This window comes from Paramormyrops kingsleyae, chromosome 2 (assembly GCF_048594095.1).
Source record: "Paramormyrops kingsleyae isolate MSU_618 chromosome 2, PKINGS_0.4, whole genome shotgun sequence".
NCBI classification, from domain to species: Eukaryota; Metazoa; Chordata; class Actinopteri; order Osteoglossiformes; family Mormyridae; genus Paramormyrops; species Paramormyrops kingsleyae.
In genome coordinates this window covers 39188780-39205149 of record NC_132798.1, presented here as the reverse complement: position 1 = coordinate 39205149, position 16370 = coordinate 39188780, and the positions used below count along the sequence as shown (strand labels likewise).

Sequence of the window (16370 nt, the reverse complement as noted above, 5' to 3'; positions counted from 1 at the left end):
TGCAGTCCTTTTTTTGGTGGTCATTTTCAGATCGAACCGTCGTTCTCATTACAGGTGACACAGCAGTAACTGTATGAGTTACCTGTCCCCATGTGAGGTCCTTCTCTTTTTTTATGACCAGCTGCTATCAACATTCACTTTGTATGGCTGTTCATGCACATGAGTAATAAATACCAGTTTTCCTGTTGCGTACCGACAATTCATCCACACACATTTAGGCTGACATCTACACACACTTTGATGAATGTGACCCCTGGTAATGTCAAATTTGTAGATGGCAAGCACTGATTTGCATGAAAAGAATATGCAACAAGACTATTTATGGCTGGGGACTATGTATAAAAAGCGATGTAATTTCTACATGGTGAAACCAAAATGTATAAAATACCCAATTTTAAAACCTGAGAATGTGCACATTAACCACATGTGAATTGTTTGATTACAAATCTAAAATTGTGGCATGCAGTGGCAAAAAAATACATGGCTTTCTCCCTACATTATGGACCCTGTATCTATTCATCCAAGTGAATCAAATGCTCTTTCCCCTGCAGACTTGCTGTCCGCTTACTGCCAGTGGCTCCCTGAGTCTTTGCATGAGAAGGTATCCAAGAGCTGGCCGCCTATCTGAACTGACAGTGGACAAGTGATCTTCTGATTGGCATCACAGTCTGTCCATCTCCACGACCTCCACAGTGCTGCAGCTCTCATCTTCTGCTCAGTCAGATATCAGGAACTCTTGAAGTTTCTGTTGAACTGTATTATTATGAATAATGTGGAGCAGTGGGCTCGAATTTATTTTTGAGGACAGCTCTGGTCAGTCCTCCTGTTGTGGCAGAATGATTTATTATGCCTGAGTGAAGCACCTTTTGTGTACATCTGGTCTTTATGGGACTTTCTTTTGTGTGCATATATTTTAAGAGAAATGTGTTTGTACTCATTACATTTGTGTCATGTTTTACTTTTGAGTACTGTGAGTATAGTACAACGCAAAAAAGCATATTTGGAGACATTTAAACAATATGAAATGTGATACTTTATAGTACTCTTATTCAGGTATCGTCAGTGTTCATCTATGAAAAATTATATTCCATATTTGAAAATGTATTGTACATTTGTCGCAATCAATATTCAAAGATCTTGAGGGACAAAAAGTATTAGACAAAAATCCTGAGTAAATACATATATATATATATATTTTTTTTTTTTAAAATATTTAAAATGCACCCAGACACCTGTATGAAAAGGCAGTTGCCTTTTAAACTTGCTTGTTTATAGCGATAACTGCTGTCAAGCTATTCTTATAATTTCATATCAATCATTCATATGGCTGTGAAGAAATTTTAGCCTAAGCTTGGCAAAAATGCTGTAGTTCTGAAAGAATTGGTTTTCAAGAATGAACTGCTTGTCGCAGATCCTGCTTCAGGTTCAAGTGAGGGCTTTGAGTAAGTTACTAATTTTCTTTTCAGCCATCTAAATGTGGACTGGATCTTGTGTTTTTGACCATCGTCTTGCTGCATAACCCAATTATGCTTATGGTTTCTTCAATAATGGGAGATCCCAAGGTAGCAAAGTGTCACCACACTATCACTGCCATGTTTGGTGGTTGGGGTGACGGTATTTCAGCAAAATGCTGTATTTGCTATACGTCCAGTATAATGGGATATGCACAGTGTGCACATGATTATTATGCATTATTTGTAATGCATAATATTATTATTTGTAATGAAATAGCATCTCCAAGAGCATTTTTTAAAAAATGAAAACCATACTAACCTCTATGCATTCGGTGTAAACATTTCCAGTTGATTTTATTACTTTATTGAAAGTGGTTGTGGTGTAAAATGAGGAATGCCTTAAATTCTGATGTGCATCATTATTAGGCAGCTTTTTGCTGCTGGGAATATGAGGCGAAAAAAGACGTCATTTGATGGAAACGCAAAAATAGTTAACTGGCTTTCAGAGGGATACAAAAGAATTGAAAATCCGAAGATTTTCAGCCATGATCACAAACGAGATTTATGATTGTGAGATCACAGGGGCACAGAAAACGTAGAAAAAAACTATGCAAATTAACCATAAGAGACTACAGAATAATTAAACAGGAAGTATCCAGGCATCATTTAGTCTCAAATACCATTCTAGAACTGCAGCCTTCCTGGACTCTGGAGAAGCATAAGGTGCAAAATGCTTTGCATACCTGGGAAGGTCAGAAAAATAGCCTCCCTTAAATGAAAAACAACCTAAAGCATCAAGAATTGGCAAAACAATTCACAAAGAGAGATTTTTCAAAGGTTTTGTGGATGGATGAGTGAATTGGTTGATCCATTTTGAGTGGAAGATGGATTGGTACCAGAAGATGCCAGCGTCATTCAAAAGTTCATGATCCTTATGTAAGACAATTCTCCATTCCATTGGTCCAAGCATTGGCTAACCAGCAAAGGGTTCAGAGATGGTAACATGATAACTTGGCCCCCTTGCTCTGCTAATTTGACCCCAATTGAAAATCCTGTGGGCCCTCCTAAAGAGGGCCACACATCTCTGAACAGCCAATGGGCATCTTTCTTGGATGCTTCAGCTAAAGTAGGGCATGATCACATCAAATAAACAGAGGATCACTGACCTACTTTTTGGTCATTATACACTGCCTGGCTTAAAAAAAAAAAGTCGCAAAGTTTAATATTTTGTTGGATCCCATGTAACTTTGATTGTGGTGCACATTCTTTAATGCATTGTTTCCATGTGCTTATGCAGCATCTCAAAAAAAATTTTCCATCCAAAATTTTATTAATTTCTCTTTAAGATCTTGTATTCATGAAAGGTGAGTAGTACCATTCCGTAAAGTCATCTTCATCACATCTGAAAGACATTCAATGGGGTTAAGGTCAAAACTCTGTGCTGCTCAATTCACTCGTGAAAAAGATTTCTCCCTAAACCACTCTTTAACAGTTAGAGCCCTATGAATCTTGGTATTATCATCCCGGAATATGCCCATGCCTTTAGGTTAGAAAAAATCCATTGATGGGATAACCTGGCCCTTCAGTAGATTCCGGTATTCAGCTGACTTCACCTTATTGCTCCATAACGTTGCTAAGCTTTAATAAAGGTGTTATCATTGGCTTTTAAGTACATCTGATTTAATTTCAAGCGGTGACCTTTTTTTTTTTGGCCAGGCAGTGTATCCTGCATGTAAAATATCAATAGCTACACTACTGTTCAAAGGTTTAGTGTCACTTAGAGATTTCCGTGCTTTTGTCCATTAAAATAACAGAAATTCTGTGTTGTCATTGTTAATGTTGTAAGTGATTATCATAGGAGGGAGGATAAATATATTGGAGTGTGTAGTTGGAGTGTCTCATCAAATAGTACCCGCAAAAGACCAGTCTCACCGTCAACAGTGAAGAGGCAACTCCGGGATTTTGGCCTTCTAGGCAGAATTGCAAAAAAAAAGCCGTATCTCAAAATGTCCAGGAAAAAAAGAAAAGATTGACATAGGTAAATGAACACAGAGGAAGACTGGAAAACAGTGTTATGAGTAAACATATCTAAGTTTGAGGTGTTGGGATCATAAATAAGAACGTTTATGAGACACAGAACAAATTAAAAGGTGTTGCAATAGTACTGGATGACATCTGTGAAGCATGGTGGAAGCAATGTGATGGTCTGGGACTAATTTGGTGATGGTAAAGTGGGAGATTTGTGCAGGGTAAAAGCAATCTTGAAGAACGAAGGCTATCACTACATTTTGCAACGGCACGCCATACCCTGTGGACAGGGCTTAATTGGAGCCAGTTTCATCCTGCAACAGGACAATGACCCAAACACAGCTCCAGATTATGCAACTGATATTCTGTGTATGATGGAGTGGCCAGCACAGTCACTGGAACTCAGCTCTATTGAGCTGTTACAGGAGCAGCTTGACCAAATGGTACATATGAAGTGCCCATCACGCCAATCCAACTTGTGGGAGATGCTTCAGGAAGCACAGGGTGAAATCTAATCTGGTTACCTCAACAAACTGACATCTAGAATGCCCAAGGCCTACAAGGCTGTAATTGCTGCAAATGGAGGACTCTTTGACAACAGCACAGTTTGAAGAACACAATTATTATTTTAATTTCAAAAATGATTACTTCTAATGTCAATGACTATTTCCTATTTAGCTGTATTTCCTATTCAAACTCATTTTGTGTATGTTTTCACAAGGAAATTTCTAAGTGCCCCCAATCTTTTGAAAGGTAGTGCATATGACATTTATAAGGAGTGATTTGGAATTGCTTTTAATGTGTCTATTAAAATATTTAAAAATCTGCAAAACAACAAATGTGCATAATAATTATTTATGCAGTGTATTGTCAAAGAAGTTCCTATTTTTGACCTGTCTATCCATAGACCAGTACCCCAAAGAGCTCGAGATCATCCAGGTGCCTTTTTTTTGCAAATGTGAGAAGAGTACTGAGGATTTTTGTGCTTGTCAGTAGTTTCTCATGAATCCCCCTTTTGCTCAGTCTCTCATCGTGGTGCCGCCAACACTAGCCAAGAATAGAGAGGCCAGCTGTTTTTTCAATGTTCTTCTAGGATCTTGTGTAACTTCCTGAATGAGTCGTCACTATGCCCTTAGAGAAATTTTAGCAGGCTGGCTGACCAATCCAGGGGACGATTCACAGTTGTTCCAGGTGTTCTCCATGTGGAGATAATGAGTCACTGTGGTTCAGTGGAATCCTAGAATCTTATGTACAGCTTCATAATCCTTTCTAGAATGATATATTTCAACTTTTCTTTTGTGACTTATGGAGTTTCCTTTGATAGTGATATAGAGAGACTGTGCTACTACTTGACTATGATGTAATGTTCACTATAAATGAGGTTTAGGTTCAACAGGCAGGCCGTAATCAATCCTGACCACGTTCAATCAGCTGAATCTATCTACTAAATTTTGTTAAAGTTAGAGTTAGGGGGCAATTAATTGCAAATAATACAGGAAATCATGACTGAAGTCCCCCCCCCTGTTTCCCTAGTCTACTTAATTAATCAAAACTCTGACTGATAGCTGATAAAATTTAATCAGGGGTGTACTGTAGTGGTTCATAACCTCAAAGTTACATTAAGAATTTCACTGGTTTATAAAGGAAAGCGTTTTTCTAATTTTTTAAAGACTCAATGTATTGCAGATATTGGTATCATAAATTTCTTTATTTTTATCATGCTGTTGTAAATGAACTATAATTAGTTTTGGTTTGGATTTGCTTCATTTACGCTTCTCTGGCATTAGGGGTTTGTGCGTACTCATGAACGTAGTGCTTGTAAGTATACGCACATTTCTACATGCAGGAAAAAAACACATGGAAAGTGTCACTTTATAGACAATACAGAGGCTCCTACTTCTGATGATACAGATCAGCATCCCCATTCAGCAGAGAAAAGCCCCTAGGAGTTTTTACATGTCCTGCCCATTTTTAATTATTACATTGGTTAGTGTGTGCATAGTTTCTGCACAAAATACTGAGCATATGGTAAAGAGGTTGGCTTACCTCCCCTGGGCCCCTTTCTAACCTGGGGGAGTAACTGTCAAGCACAACTCCAACGAGCTCACATCACTCTGGCACACCTGGTGATTTCACCTCAACCTCCACCAAACAAGAAGTAGCCCACAGGCAGGCTATCATAGTGCTTCTGTAACAGGCATTATAGGCAGCACTCTCTCCCACCCTACACTTCACAGGCCTAGAGAGGAAACCATAATCATGCTGGTTGTTTGTTGATGGTCCGTGTTAAACTGGAACACTGTGTATATTTGATTGTAGCACTTGCAGTCAGTTGGTTGTTTGGTTATATACTGTAATATACTGTAAAGGATAGATGTGAGTAACGTGATTATTGAGTTGATGATTTGGGCTTTGTTTCAAGCTCATTTGTAGGCTAATGATAAGGGACATGTTCATGGTGGAACTCTAAAAGCATTCAGCTATACACGATTTTACAGTCATTTGCAGTTTATAGATTGCCTATCTGAGAGGGTGGTGTATGTGTGTTTTTTATACGTACAATCATTTTCTTTGAATCACACTTCAGAAATGATCGTAGACCAAATGTTGGGTGGTTTCTACAAAGCCCCGGATTACCAGATTACCACTCTGGCATTGTTTGAGCAGATCTAGGTTGGTGCCTGAACCTACACTTTGCAGGTAGAGGGTTCAGTTCCTGGTGTTTACAAACTTAGTACTTTCTCATGCTTAAAGGGATTTACTTAAGTTATGTAATGCTTGTCTTTTATCTTTTTAGCACTTAATGTTTCCTACAGGGTTAGATATACATACAGTATGGGCCTGTTGCCTTGAAATATAGTGTAGCAATAATTCTAGATGACAAACATGTTGACAGATTTTTTGTGTACTACACTTTCTTTAATTAACACCTGTAATGCCAAACAACCTCGCTGAAAAAATTTAATCTAAAATGGATAATGTATAGAAAAAAAATGTCTGGTATTCAAGTCCTGTCTGGCTGCCTTCTCCCGTTCAAAGCGGTGAGTTATGTTAAGTGCACTTTTCTCTGCAAAAGTGTGAAGTGGTGTTATATTACCCAAACGCTGAGACAAAGATGGGTTTTGCAATGAGAGCGTTCAGACTGCAGTTGGGCTGCCACCCCAGGGCAAATGTGAAAGATGATGTGTGGGAGCCACACCCTATTTACACACACGTACACAGGGTGTGGAAGGGCAGTTTCAGAATGGGCTGGGCTAGACACACCTCAGAAACACCCAGGTGAAGCAGGGCAGCCATTAAAGCACAGCGTGAGAGTAGGGACAGCATTCCAGCTATAAATCCCCTAAAGAAGAAGGAAAAGTGAGATAGGATTCGGATTGAGCAAGACAAGGGCGTGGCGAGCCACAAAGACTGTGAGAGATAAGAGCTGATAATCAGAGAAGTAGGAACCACAGCAACACAGAGGCACATTTACTGCCCCTGTTACTCCACACACGCGTGTGCGGGAGTGTAGGAAAAAAAAGAAGAAAAAGGGGGCAAATTCTCTTGATTGTGACCCGCTGCCAGACGGACGCAGAAGACGGAATAGAGATATTGTGTTTCAGAGAGAAATGAAGGACAAAGTGCAGCCAGCAGAAGACAGTATTGCAAAACTAGGTATGAAACTCTGTCTCTTGACATGACTTATTTTGGACTACAGCAGTGCTGTTTTTGCATGTGTGCTGTCTTGCTCAGAAATGAAAATGCTGTCATTCTCTGCTTTTAAGTATTGACATAAATACTGGTGAATATTAACAATTGTTACTGTTACAGTATGTGCAGTGCAGTTTTTCTGCTGTTTATGGGTATCTTTTCTAGTCTATAGTCTATGTCCCTGGTGGCTACAAAGAGGATGACACTTAATGTTAAAAACTTGTTTACTTGGGTATATCACTTCTATAGAAGTAACAGTAAAACTGGGCTGCTTGCTACACTTGCTCCATTGTAAAAGTTACTAGAGAATTTGCTCCTTTTTTTTTTTTTTACTGTGACAGATATTTTACCCAGAGCAAAAATGCAGCTCTTAGATTTGGTATATGTTGTTTGATAATGTTTCTCACATTAAATTTACATATATTTATTGTTCAGGTGCTTTAATATAAAGTGACAAATACTGTAAGCAGGGCAGATAAATTACTAGTGAGTTTGGCAGGCTACAGGGGGCATGGAGCTCAAAGACATTGTACTGAACCTTAAAATTAATCCCAAACAGGCAAATAGGACAAACGGACCCCATTTCTGTTACTCTGTAATATGTTAGGAAAATTATATAATATTAACATGTTACTACAGTGGGCAAAATGAACATTTGTCCATTTGCCTTTAGCACTGGAAACAGAAAATAATATTTCTGAACAGTAATTAGTCAGTCTTGAAATTCTGATGCTGCAGATACTCGTAATTGAAGATTTACATGAAAAAAATAAATCAATGAGCACTGAATCACCAGCTGGAAAATGTAGGTGGCATGTGAGCATAACTCCTTCAACTGAGTCATGCATTGAGCTTTTCATTGAGTGCCAAGCACCCACTAATATTCAGGAGGTGGTTTTGTTAGATGGTTTTAGTGCCTCTGTAGCGTTGCCAAACCTGGGCAGAGTATTCCACATGCTTGTAGGCAAATTCCAGCAGTCAGGTTGAAACGAGTCCCGCCAGATTCAGGCCAGGTCTTGTTTTGCTGGAGGTTACTCACATTCAAATGTAGGCTTTAGCATAACTGATCATGAGTTACTGCCCAGTTTGTTTCATTGGTTGGTAGTCTTAAGGCTTAAAGGTCTATAAAAAAATATGAATTAAAAAAATGAAACATTCACAGTTGCTTGAGTTGTGGAAAATTACTTGCCTGGTGTATATGAAAGCTCAATAAATCAAGAAACAATACAAAAATGTGCATCATTAATGTTTCTTTCAAATTCTCAGGTATCTCCAAAACTTTTTTATTATGTACAGCTGAAATAAGGAAAGATGCATTGTATTTATGAGCATTCTTGGTCCCTTGATTTTCTTGCTCCACCTGTTTTTACAAACCTGCTAAGTGGTCATTCATCAGGTTATGCAGCCTGCACACTCCCCCAAGGCATTTTAATCTTGCTCAATCGTATTTATAGTGGGAGTGAAGATTGAACATTAGAAAGATTTAACACTGCAGTGCATTCTGCATTCTGTAATTAAACTTTGTCATGAATGTCATATTCCATGCTCAGCCAATGGCAGCAAACTTCCTGGCAATGCCGTGGGGCTCAAGCTGGCAGGAGAAGAAGAAGACGTGTCATTTCCTGTGAAGATTCAGGGAGCAGGAGTTGAACCTTTTGAGATTCAGGTGAAGCATGGTGTCTGACTCTGCTGTAAACTAGGAATTGCTGTATCTGTCTGGGTCTAGAAGGGCTGATTTGAGGAATAAAAAAATGCCTTTCAGTTAAGAAATAACATGCAACCTGAAATTGTGAGGCAGTTTTTCAGAGCTTTGGTGCCGTTTAAGGAGACGTGATGATGTGGATGTTGCTTGGCCTGTGTGGGTCCACTAATACGATGAATATGTGGAGGTGTCATAATGAGCATTCTGTTCAGGTCCACAGGTTCTGGCTGGTCCAGGATGCAGTTATGGCTGTACTGGGGAGGGAGGAGGTGGCCCCCCGCACCTCGCTGTCCCTCTCTTTGTCAGGGACCATACTGGACCCAATCTGTGAACTCCAGACCATTAAGGGTCTCAAACCTGGGGCCACTCTAAGGCTGGTGGAAGGTAAGAGTCTTTATAAAAGTCTTCTACAGATCACCCAACCACATTTATTTGTGCTACATTTAAACAGGCTTTGTAAATGTACAACCCCAAATCAGAAAAGTGGAGATATTTTTTACATCAAAATTGATTGAAATTTCTCTTTGACCTGTATTACTTTGAAAACAATACAACAGCACGACATGTGATTTTGTACCTCAATTTTTCCAAAATAAACATTTAAATTTTGACTTTTGCAATGTATTTTAAAAAGTAGTTGGGACAGTAAAGCAGTTACACCTTGTTGGCAATCTTTTTCATTTAAAACACACTTACATGTTTAGGGACTGAAGACATAAAGTGATGAAATGTTTTAGCTGCAATTTGTCCCATTATTCCTGCAAACAAGTCTGAAGCTGTACAACAGTATGGGGTCCTTGTTGTCATGTTTATATTTCAGTATGCACCACACATTCTCTATTGGGGACATGTTGGGACTAGAGGCAGGCCAGTCCAGCACCTGCACCCTCTTCTTCCACAGCCATGCCTTTGTAATGCGTGCAGAATGAGGTTTTTTATCGTCTTGTTGAAGTATTCATGGGTATCCCTGGACATGATGTTGTCTTGAAGGCAGAATATGTTATTCAAGAATTTTTATATATCTTTTCACCATTAATGGTGCCATCACAGTTTGGCAAAGTCACCTTTGCCAAATCACTGACACCACCCCATACCATGACAGATGCTGACTTTTGCCCTTACTGGTAACAGTCTGGGTGGTCCTTTTCTTCTTTGGTCCTCCAAAAAGGACATGGAATATTGATTTGTCTAACCAGAATACACATTTCCATTCTGCAATGGTCTATCCCAGATGCCCCTGTGCCCAGAGAAATCAACGGTGGTTCTGTACACAGTTAACACAGGACATCCTTTTGGGACAGTAAGTTGAAATTGTGGATGTACCTAGATAGATAGATAGATAGATAGACAGACAGACAGACAGACAGACAGACAAACAGACTTTATTGTCATTGTACCGAAGTCCAACGAAATTGTTTTCTATGCCAAGCCTGAATTTAAAAGTAATATACACATGTACACACATATACACACATACATACCTACACACGTAATAAATACATAAAAGCCAACATCTAAAACAATAATGAGAATAAAAGCGTCTCCTAAATCTTATTGCACAAATTGTCCCATTATTGCATATTTACTGCAGCTGAATGTAACACAGTGGGGGGGCAGTGTTTAGATTTATTCAGCTCAGTTATGGCCCTTGGGGAAAAAACTGTCCTTAAATCTAGAGGTGCGGACTTTGAGAGCTCTGTAGCGCCTCCCAGAAGGTAAGAGAGTAAACAGACGATGACAGGGGTGGGTTGTATCTTTCGCGATGTTAATAGCTCTACGGAGGCATCGGGTTCTGAAAATGTCCTCTAGAGAGGGCAGGGTGAGTCCGACGATCCTTTCCAAGGTTCTTATAACCCGCTGGAGACTTTTCCGGTCTGATTCTGTGCAGTTTGGATACCATGATATCAGGCAGTATGTTAAAACACTGTCGATGGAGCAGCAATAAAAGGCTCTGAGTAGCCCTGCAGACAGATTGTTTTTTTCCAGTGTCCATAAGAAATACAGCCGCTGTGGAGCCTTTTTTACCAGAGCAGATGAGGTGACCATGTGAGGCTCCTCGCTGACATAAATCCCCAGGAGCTTGAAGCTGGTGACCCTCGCCACTTCCTCACCCTTGACAATTAGGGGAGCATGGTCCTCACGGTATTTCCTAAAATCGATAATGATTTCTTTGGTCTTTGTGATATTTAGTGTGAGGTTCTTGTCCTCACACCAGTCTATCAATCTATCTATTTCCTCTCTATATTGCGTTTCATTATTGTCTGAAATCAGTCCAACATATTGCAGTGCCTGACAAAGGTTTGCTAAAGTAATCCTGAGCCCATGTGGTTATATCTATTATAGATGAATGACTGTTCATGATGCAGTACCATCAGACGGATTGGAGGTCACAGTTATTCAGCTTAGGCTTGCGCCCTTGCCCTTTATGCATTGAATTCCTCCAGATTCCTTGAATCTTTTAAGTATGTTATGCACTGTACATGGTGCAATATCCCAATCCTTTCCTAATGTTCATCAAGGAACATTGTTTTCAGACATCCCAATGAAGTTTTCACACACTTATTGCCATATCGGCAATCCTCAGCCCATTTACTGCTTTTGTACCAAATCATTATTCCAATCACTTGTTGATATCACCTGTTTCTAATCATGTCACTATTTAATTATTTGCTGCTATTTACCTCATAACTATCTTTCCAACTTGTTTTGGAATTTTTGCAGGCCTGAATGGCAGGAATGGATGTCTATTTACCAATAAAATAAATTGATCAGTTAAAACATGAAATACCTTGTTCGTACTGTCTGTAATGAAATCCAAGTCAAAGTAAATTTAGAAATCGCCGTTTTTTTTTTTTGCATTCTCTGATTTGGGATTAATTAGTAATGTTTTTCTCCCCATGGTGATTAATATCTGTTATTGTTACGATTGTTGCTTCTGTATCCGCCCCCCCTTTTTTTTTCTCTCTCCACGGTACTAGGACGGGTGAGTTCAGAGTGGCCACACTCTTTGCTCTTGAATTTAATGTAAAATAAAGTTGTCCTCCGAAGAGGGGTGGTGGTGGTGGGCAATAAAAAAAAAAAATCTAATAATAATAATTAGTAATTGTCACGCCCAGCTCCGTCCGATCCTCGTGTGCGCCACGCCCACCTCGTTACCTCATGTTAATTCCTGATTGTAATCACCTGTGACTTAACAACTTCAACCTGTCTTGTGTATTTAGTCCATGTCTCAGTCAGTATTCCCCAGTTCTGTCATTGGGGTGTCATGTATTGTCATGATGTTCGTCAACGTCTGCCCAGATCTCGGCAATAAAGCCCGTTCCCTTGAGGAATCTCGCCTTCCTACGTCGTCCTTCTCCGCCCAACGTGACAGATCGACGGAGTCATGACAGAGGTCCCCGAGGGGTCCCACTCAAGCTCCTCCTCCTCCAAGGAGAAAGGAGCGGGGGTCTGATTGTCTGGGACCTCCTCGGGGACTAGGACCAGTGCTGGGGGGACAGGAGTCAGGGCCTTCAGTGAGGTAGCAGGTGGTAGCGGGCTGGACGGGCGAGGCGGGCTGGACGGGCGAGCCGGGCTGGACGGGCGAGCCAGGCAGAGCGGCAGCCTCGGGCAGGGCCGCGGGCGTGCGGCCAGCAGGGGGCGCCTCCGCGGGTACCTCGGGCGTGCGGCCAGCAGGGGGCCCCTCAGTGGGCACCTCGGGTGTGCGGCCAGCAGGGGGCGCCGCCAACACGTGACCAGCAGGGGGCGCCGCCAACACGTGGCCAGCAGGGGGCGCCGCCAACACGTGGCCAGCAGGGGCCACAGGCGAAGCAGCGGGCAGAGGCGGCGCTATCAAGACAGGCAGGTCTGGCACGCTGGGCAGGTCTGGCACGCTGGTTACGGCTGCCCGGGCAAGCATCTGTAAAGCGGACGTCGCCCCTTTAAGAGCCGTGGGGATTCTGGGAATGGCGTCCCTCACGGCACTGATCCCCTTACCAGCCAGGCGCGCTGGCCGGTAGCTATAAGCCTCTAAGGGAGGCGGCTTCTCCCAGTTGAGGCTGATCAGGCGGGCAGCAGCGGTGTCTTCCCAGGCGGGGAACAAACAGCAGGTTCCCAGGAAGAGTGTGGACGCTTCCTCCCGCTGCACTCTGCTTTTCTTTCTCCGCTTCTTCCGGCTGCTCGTTGCGGAAGGCGGAACCGGTTCCGACACATCGCCCAGGCTCCAGGCGACGCGCTCCTCCCGTCGCTCCGTCAAGCGTTGGCGCAGGCGTTGGAGGCATTTTCGCGCCCTATGGAGGGGATACTCCTGCCCGGGCGGGCGCTCCTTCACGAGGAGGTCCGCGCCCCGGTTGGCCAGTTCCAGGGCTACGGGGTCCTCCTGGACCTCGGGCTGGGACCGCCAATACACAACTTCTTGCAGCAGACCGAGCCGCTGGTGCTCAGTCTGCTTTGCTGTGCTTTCGAAGAGTTCTGTCATTCTGTCACGTTGGGCAGAGAAGGACGACGCAGGAAGGCGAGATTCCTCAAGGGAACGGGCTTTATTGCCGAGATCCGGGCAGACGTCGACAAACATCATGACAATACATGACACCACAATCACAGAACTGGGGAATACTGACTGAGACACGGACTAAATACACAAGACAGGTTGAACTTAACAAGTCACAGGTGATTACAATCGGGAATTAACACGAGGTAACGAGGTGGGCATGGCACACACGAGGATCGGACGGAGCTGGGCATGACAGTAATGTTTTATAATCTTAATTTTCCTCTTATCTAAAGAGAACAATATGGATTACACTGGTTTAAACAATCAGTTTGTTGTGAGGTTTAAATGAAATTCACATTTAAAATGAATTTATAAAAAATATCACCAAGTTCCAGATGCAAACTTATAACTATTTCATAGGTAACTCTGAATTAATATGGCTTTTAGTGAATTTATCATTTCACTATGACCTCCTAATTAGTGTTCTGGCCCACAATCCTCCCCCCAGATTCCTACACTCCTAGAACAGTCCGAGTCCACCTGGCCCACCTGCAAGATTTCCTCAGGGCCCCAAGTCCACAAGATGCCCTGAGAGAGGGTCGTTCCCCAAGTCTGCTCAACACCCTCTCTCCAGCACACAACTCAGGTAAAGAACCAATCCACATATGCTTTATATCCAACAGAGGTAGGGAACCAACCTCAAGCTGCTTTATATCCAGCACAGGTAGAGAACCAATGTTAGGCAGTTTTATATCCAGCATGGGTAGAGAACCAATGTGCAGCTGCTTTATATTTAGCATGAGTAGGGAACCAATCTCAGGCTGCTTAATATCGAACATGGGTAGAGAACCAGTGTCAGGTTGCTTTATATTCAGCATAGATAGGGGAACCAATCTCAGGCTGCTTTATATCCAGCATGGCTAGGGAACCAATGTCAGACTGCTTTATAACCTGAATTGATAGGGAGTCCACCTAAAAATATGAAGAATACCTAGACTGACTGTGAACCTACTTGACTAAACAAATAGAAAATATAATGTGTGTGTTGGTGCCAGTTGACTTGCAGATAGATGTTTTCTGGTGAGTCATTTGGCTGCAGTACTGCATTTGCCATACAGGCTAAGGCAAGTTCTTAAAACTGATGGCTTTTGAGCTCTTCTTGCTTAACTCCCTCTGATGACACAAAACTTGGACTGAGTGAGATATGGGAAAGAAAAGGGAGAAATAAATAAGTAATAATTATGGTTGAGTAATAATAATTTAATAATTTACACTTTATTAATCCCCATGGGGAAATTCTTTTTACGCCTCCCTCAACTTGCTCTTTGTAGAGCAAGTTGTCCGTGAAGGGCAGCCACCCGTACCAAATCATTATTCCAATCACTTGTTGATATCACCTGTTTCTAATCATGTCACTATTTAATTATTTGCTGCTATTTACGTCACGGGGGGTCTGGAGCATATCCCAGAGTCTAGAGGAGCAAGGCAGGGGACAATCAGAATGGGGCGCCAACCCATCACAGGAGTAGATAATCATAAAATCAAATTCATATTGTCTTTAACAGGGGTCACCAACCTTTTTGAAACTGAGAGCTACTTCACAGGTACTGAGCCATACGAAGGGCTACCAGTTTGAAATGCCCTCCTAAACTTATCTAAACTTTTTGTATAATAAACATATTTTAAATGCTTTTTTAAGATATTGTCATTTTCAAATCCATATAAATGCAAATGTGATTAAAGAAGAATAACAACATGATAAAATTAAATTTTAGATGTTGTTCACTGGTGAGTGGTGCTATTTTTAGAACAGGTCTGCGGGCGACTCATGTGGTGCTTGGGGGCATCCTGGTGCCCACGGGCACCATGTTGGTGACCCCTGGTCTATACATATTTCATTATATGATTATAAAATCGAGACCCCTCCAAGCACCATTAACATAACATAAGATTAAAAAAGGCTATGGTAAATTTGGGTGCTGTGAACTTTAGTCTGAATGTGAATACTGAAGAAGGATGGGGTGCCCAGTATATATTCAGAAGCGGAACTGCAAAGCTTGGGGTTCCCCTGTTTATGTTGTCCGAACAAGGGCTGGACCAAAGCTGTGGTAGATGGATAATGGCAACATTTTATCCCTGACTCAGAGAATACTCCGGGAGGTCATAGCGGGAGGGGTGCAAGGCGCCTTCCCAGTGACTCAAAACCAGAACAGCAGAGCATGGAGGGGCCACCACCTGACTACATCCTTCCTGGTTCCAAAGAACGACCCCTGGTGCCACTGCTGCCTAACAATACACACTCTGAGGTACAGCTCAACAATGACGAGTAGTGATGGGTAAAATGAACCTCAAAGCCCAATGTAAGGTGGAATTACAATGTGCTTTCAATGACCCACTTCCCCATTGGCTTCCTTTGTGTTTAGCCAAGCTATGACTGACAGTGTGTACTGTCACACTGCTGATGATAACACACAAGTGTCATATCAAAGTTATCCTTTTTGCTCTCCCAGGTCCCAAACTGCCTCATAGACCTGTCCCTCAGTTGTTGGAACCCACCTCCAGGAACCCGTAAACTACAAGGAGACTTTTTGTACATAACCATATGTACTTTAGAGGGCCGCTGGTGTGACATCACTTCCTGTCCCAAGGGATTTTTCCTCAACAGGTCCTTTTTTCCCCAAAATGCCTACATTGTCCTGTCTTTTGTGAAAGAGTCAGCCATTTCTCATGTTACTGTTTGTTCTGAAGGTCTACTCTAGATGTGTTTGACCCACGGCCGGCCTCATCATCACCACCCACTCACTGTCTGTCAGATCTGCTGTCTCAGATCAGCCCCGGATTTAAAAAAGCCTTCACAACCCTCAGGAACCGGTAACACACACGTACACAGATATATACACCTGCGCACACACACAAGCAAAGAAGCACTGCTAATAAATAACCACATCAAAGCTTGTTGGATATAAAAAAATTACTTGGAATAGAAGCATCAATGAAAGACAATAAAAAAAACTGTTTTTCT

At 41.9% G+C, this 16370-nt stretch overlaps 2 protein-coding genes across 4 annotated transcripts in view; both read left to right on the top strand.

Moving 5' to 3' along the window:
- dhx37 (DEAH (Asp-Glu-Ala-His) box polypeptide 37) overlaps nt 1-3274 on the top strand; it is a 40306-nt gene extending 37032 nt beyond the window's left edge. For all 3 annotated transcript variants that reach the window (XM_072709105.1, XM_072709106.1, XM_072709107.1), the window contains one exon: nt 552-3274. In XM_072709105.1, the coding sequence (XP_072565206.1) occupies nt 552-628 (77 nt within the window). In that variant the 3' untranslated portion in view covers nt 629-3274. The remainder of the gene's footprint in view (nt 1-551) is intronic.
- A 3448-nt stretch (nt 3275-6722) lies between these two features.
- LOC111856843 (clustered mitochondria protein homolog) overlaps nt 6723-16370 on the top strand; it is an 18428-nt gene continuing 8780 nt past the window's right edge. Inside the window, exons 1-7 of the mRNA XM_023837107.2 lie at nt 6723-7139; nt 8726-8841; nt 9090-9261; nt 13857-13994; nt 15494-15654; nt 15859-16013; nt 16097-16219. Coding sequence (XP_023692875.1) covers nt 7094-7139; nt 8726-8841; nt 9090-9261; nt 13857-13994; nt 15494-15654; nt 15859-16013; nt 16097-16219 — 911 coding nt within the window. The 5' untranslated portion in view covers nt 6723-7093. The remainder of the gene's footprint in view (nt 7140-8725; nt 8842-9089; nt 9262-13856; nt 13995-15493; nt 15655-15858; nt 16014-16096; nt 16220-16370) is intronic.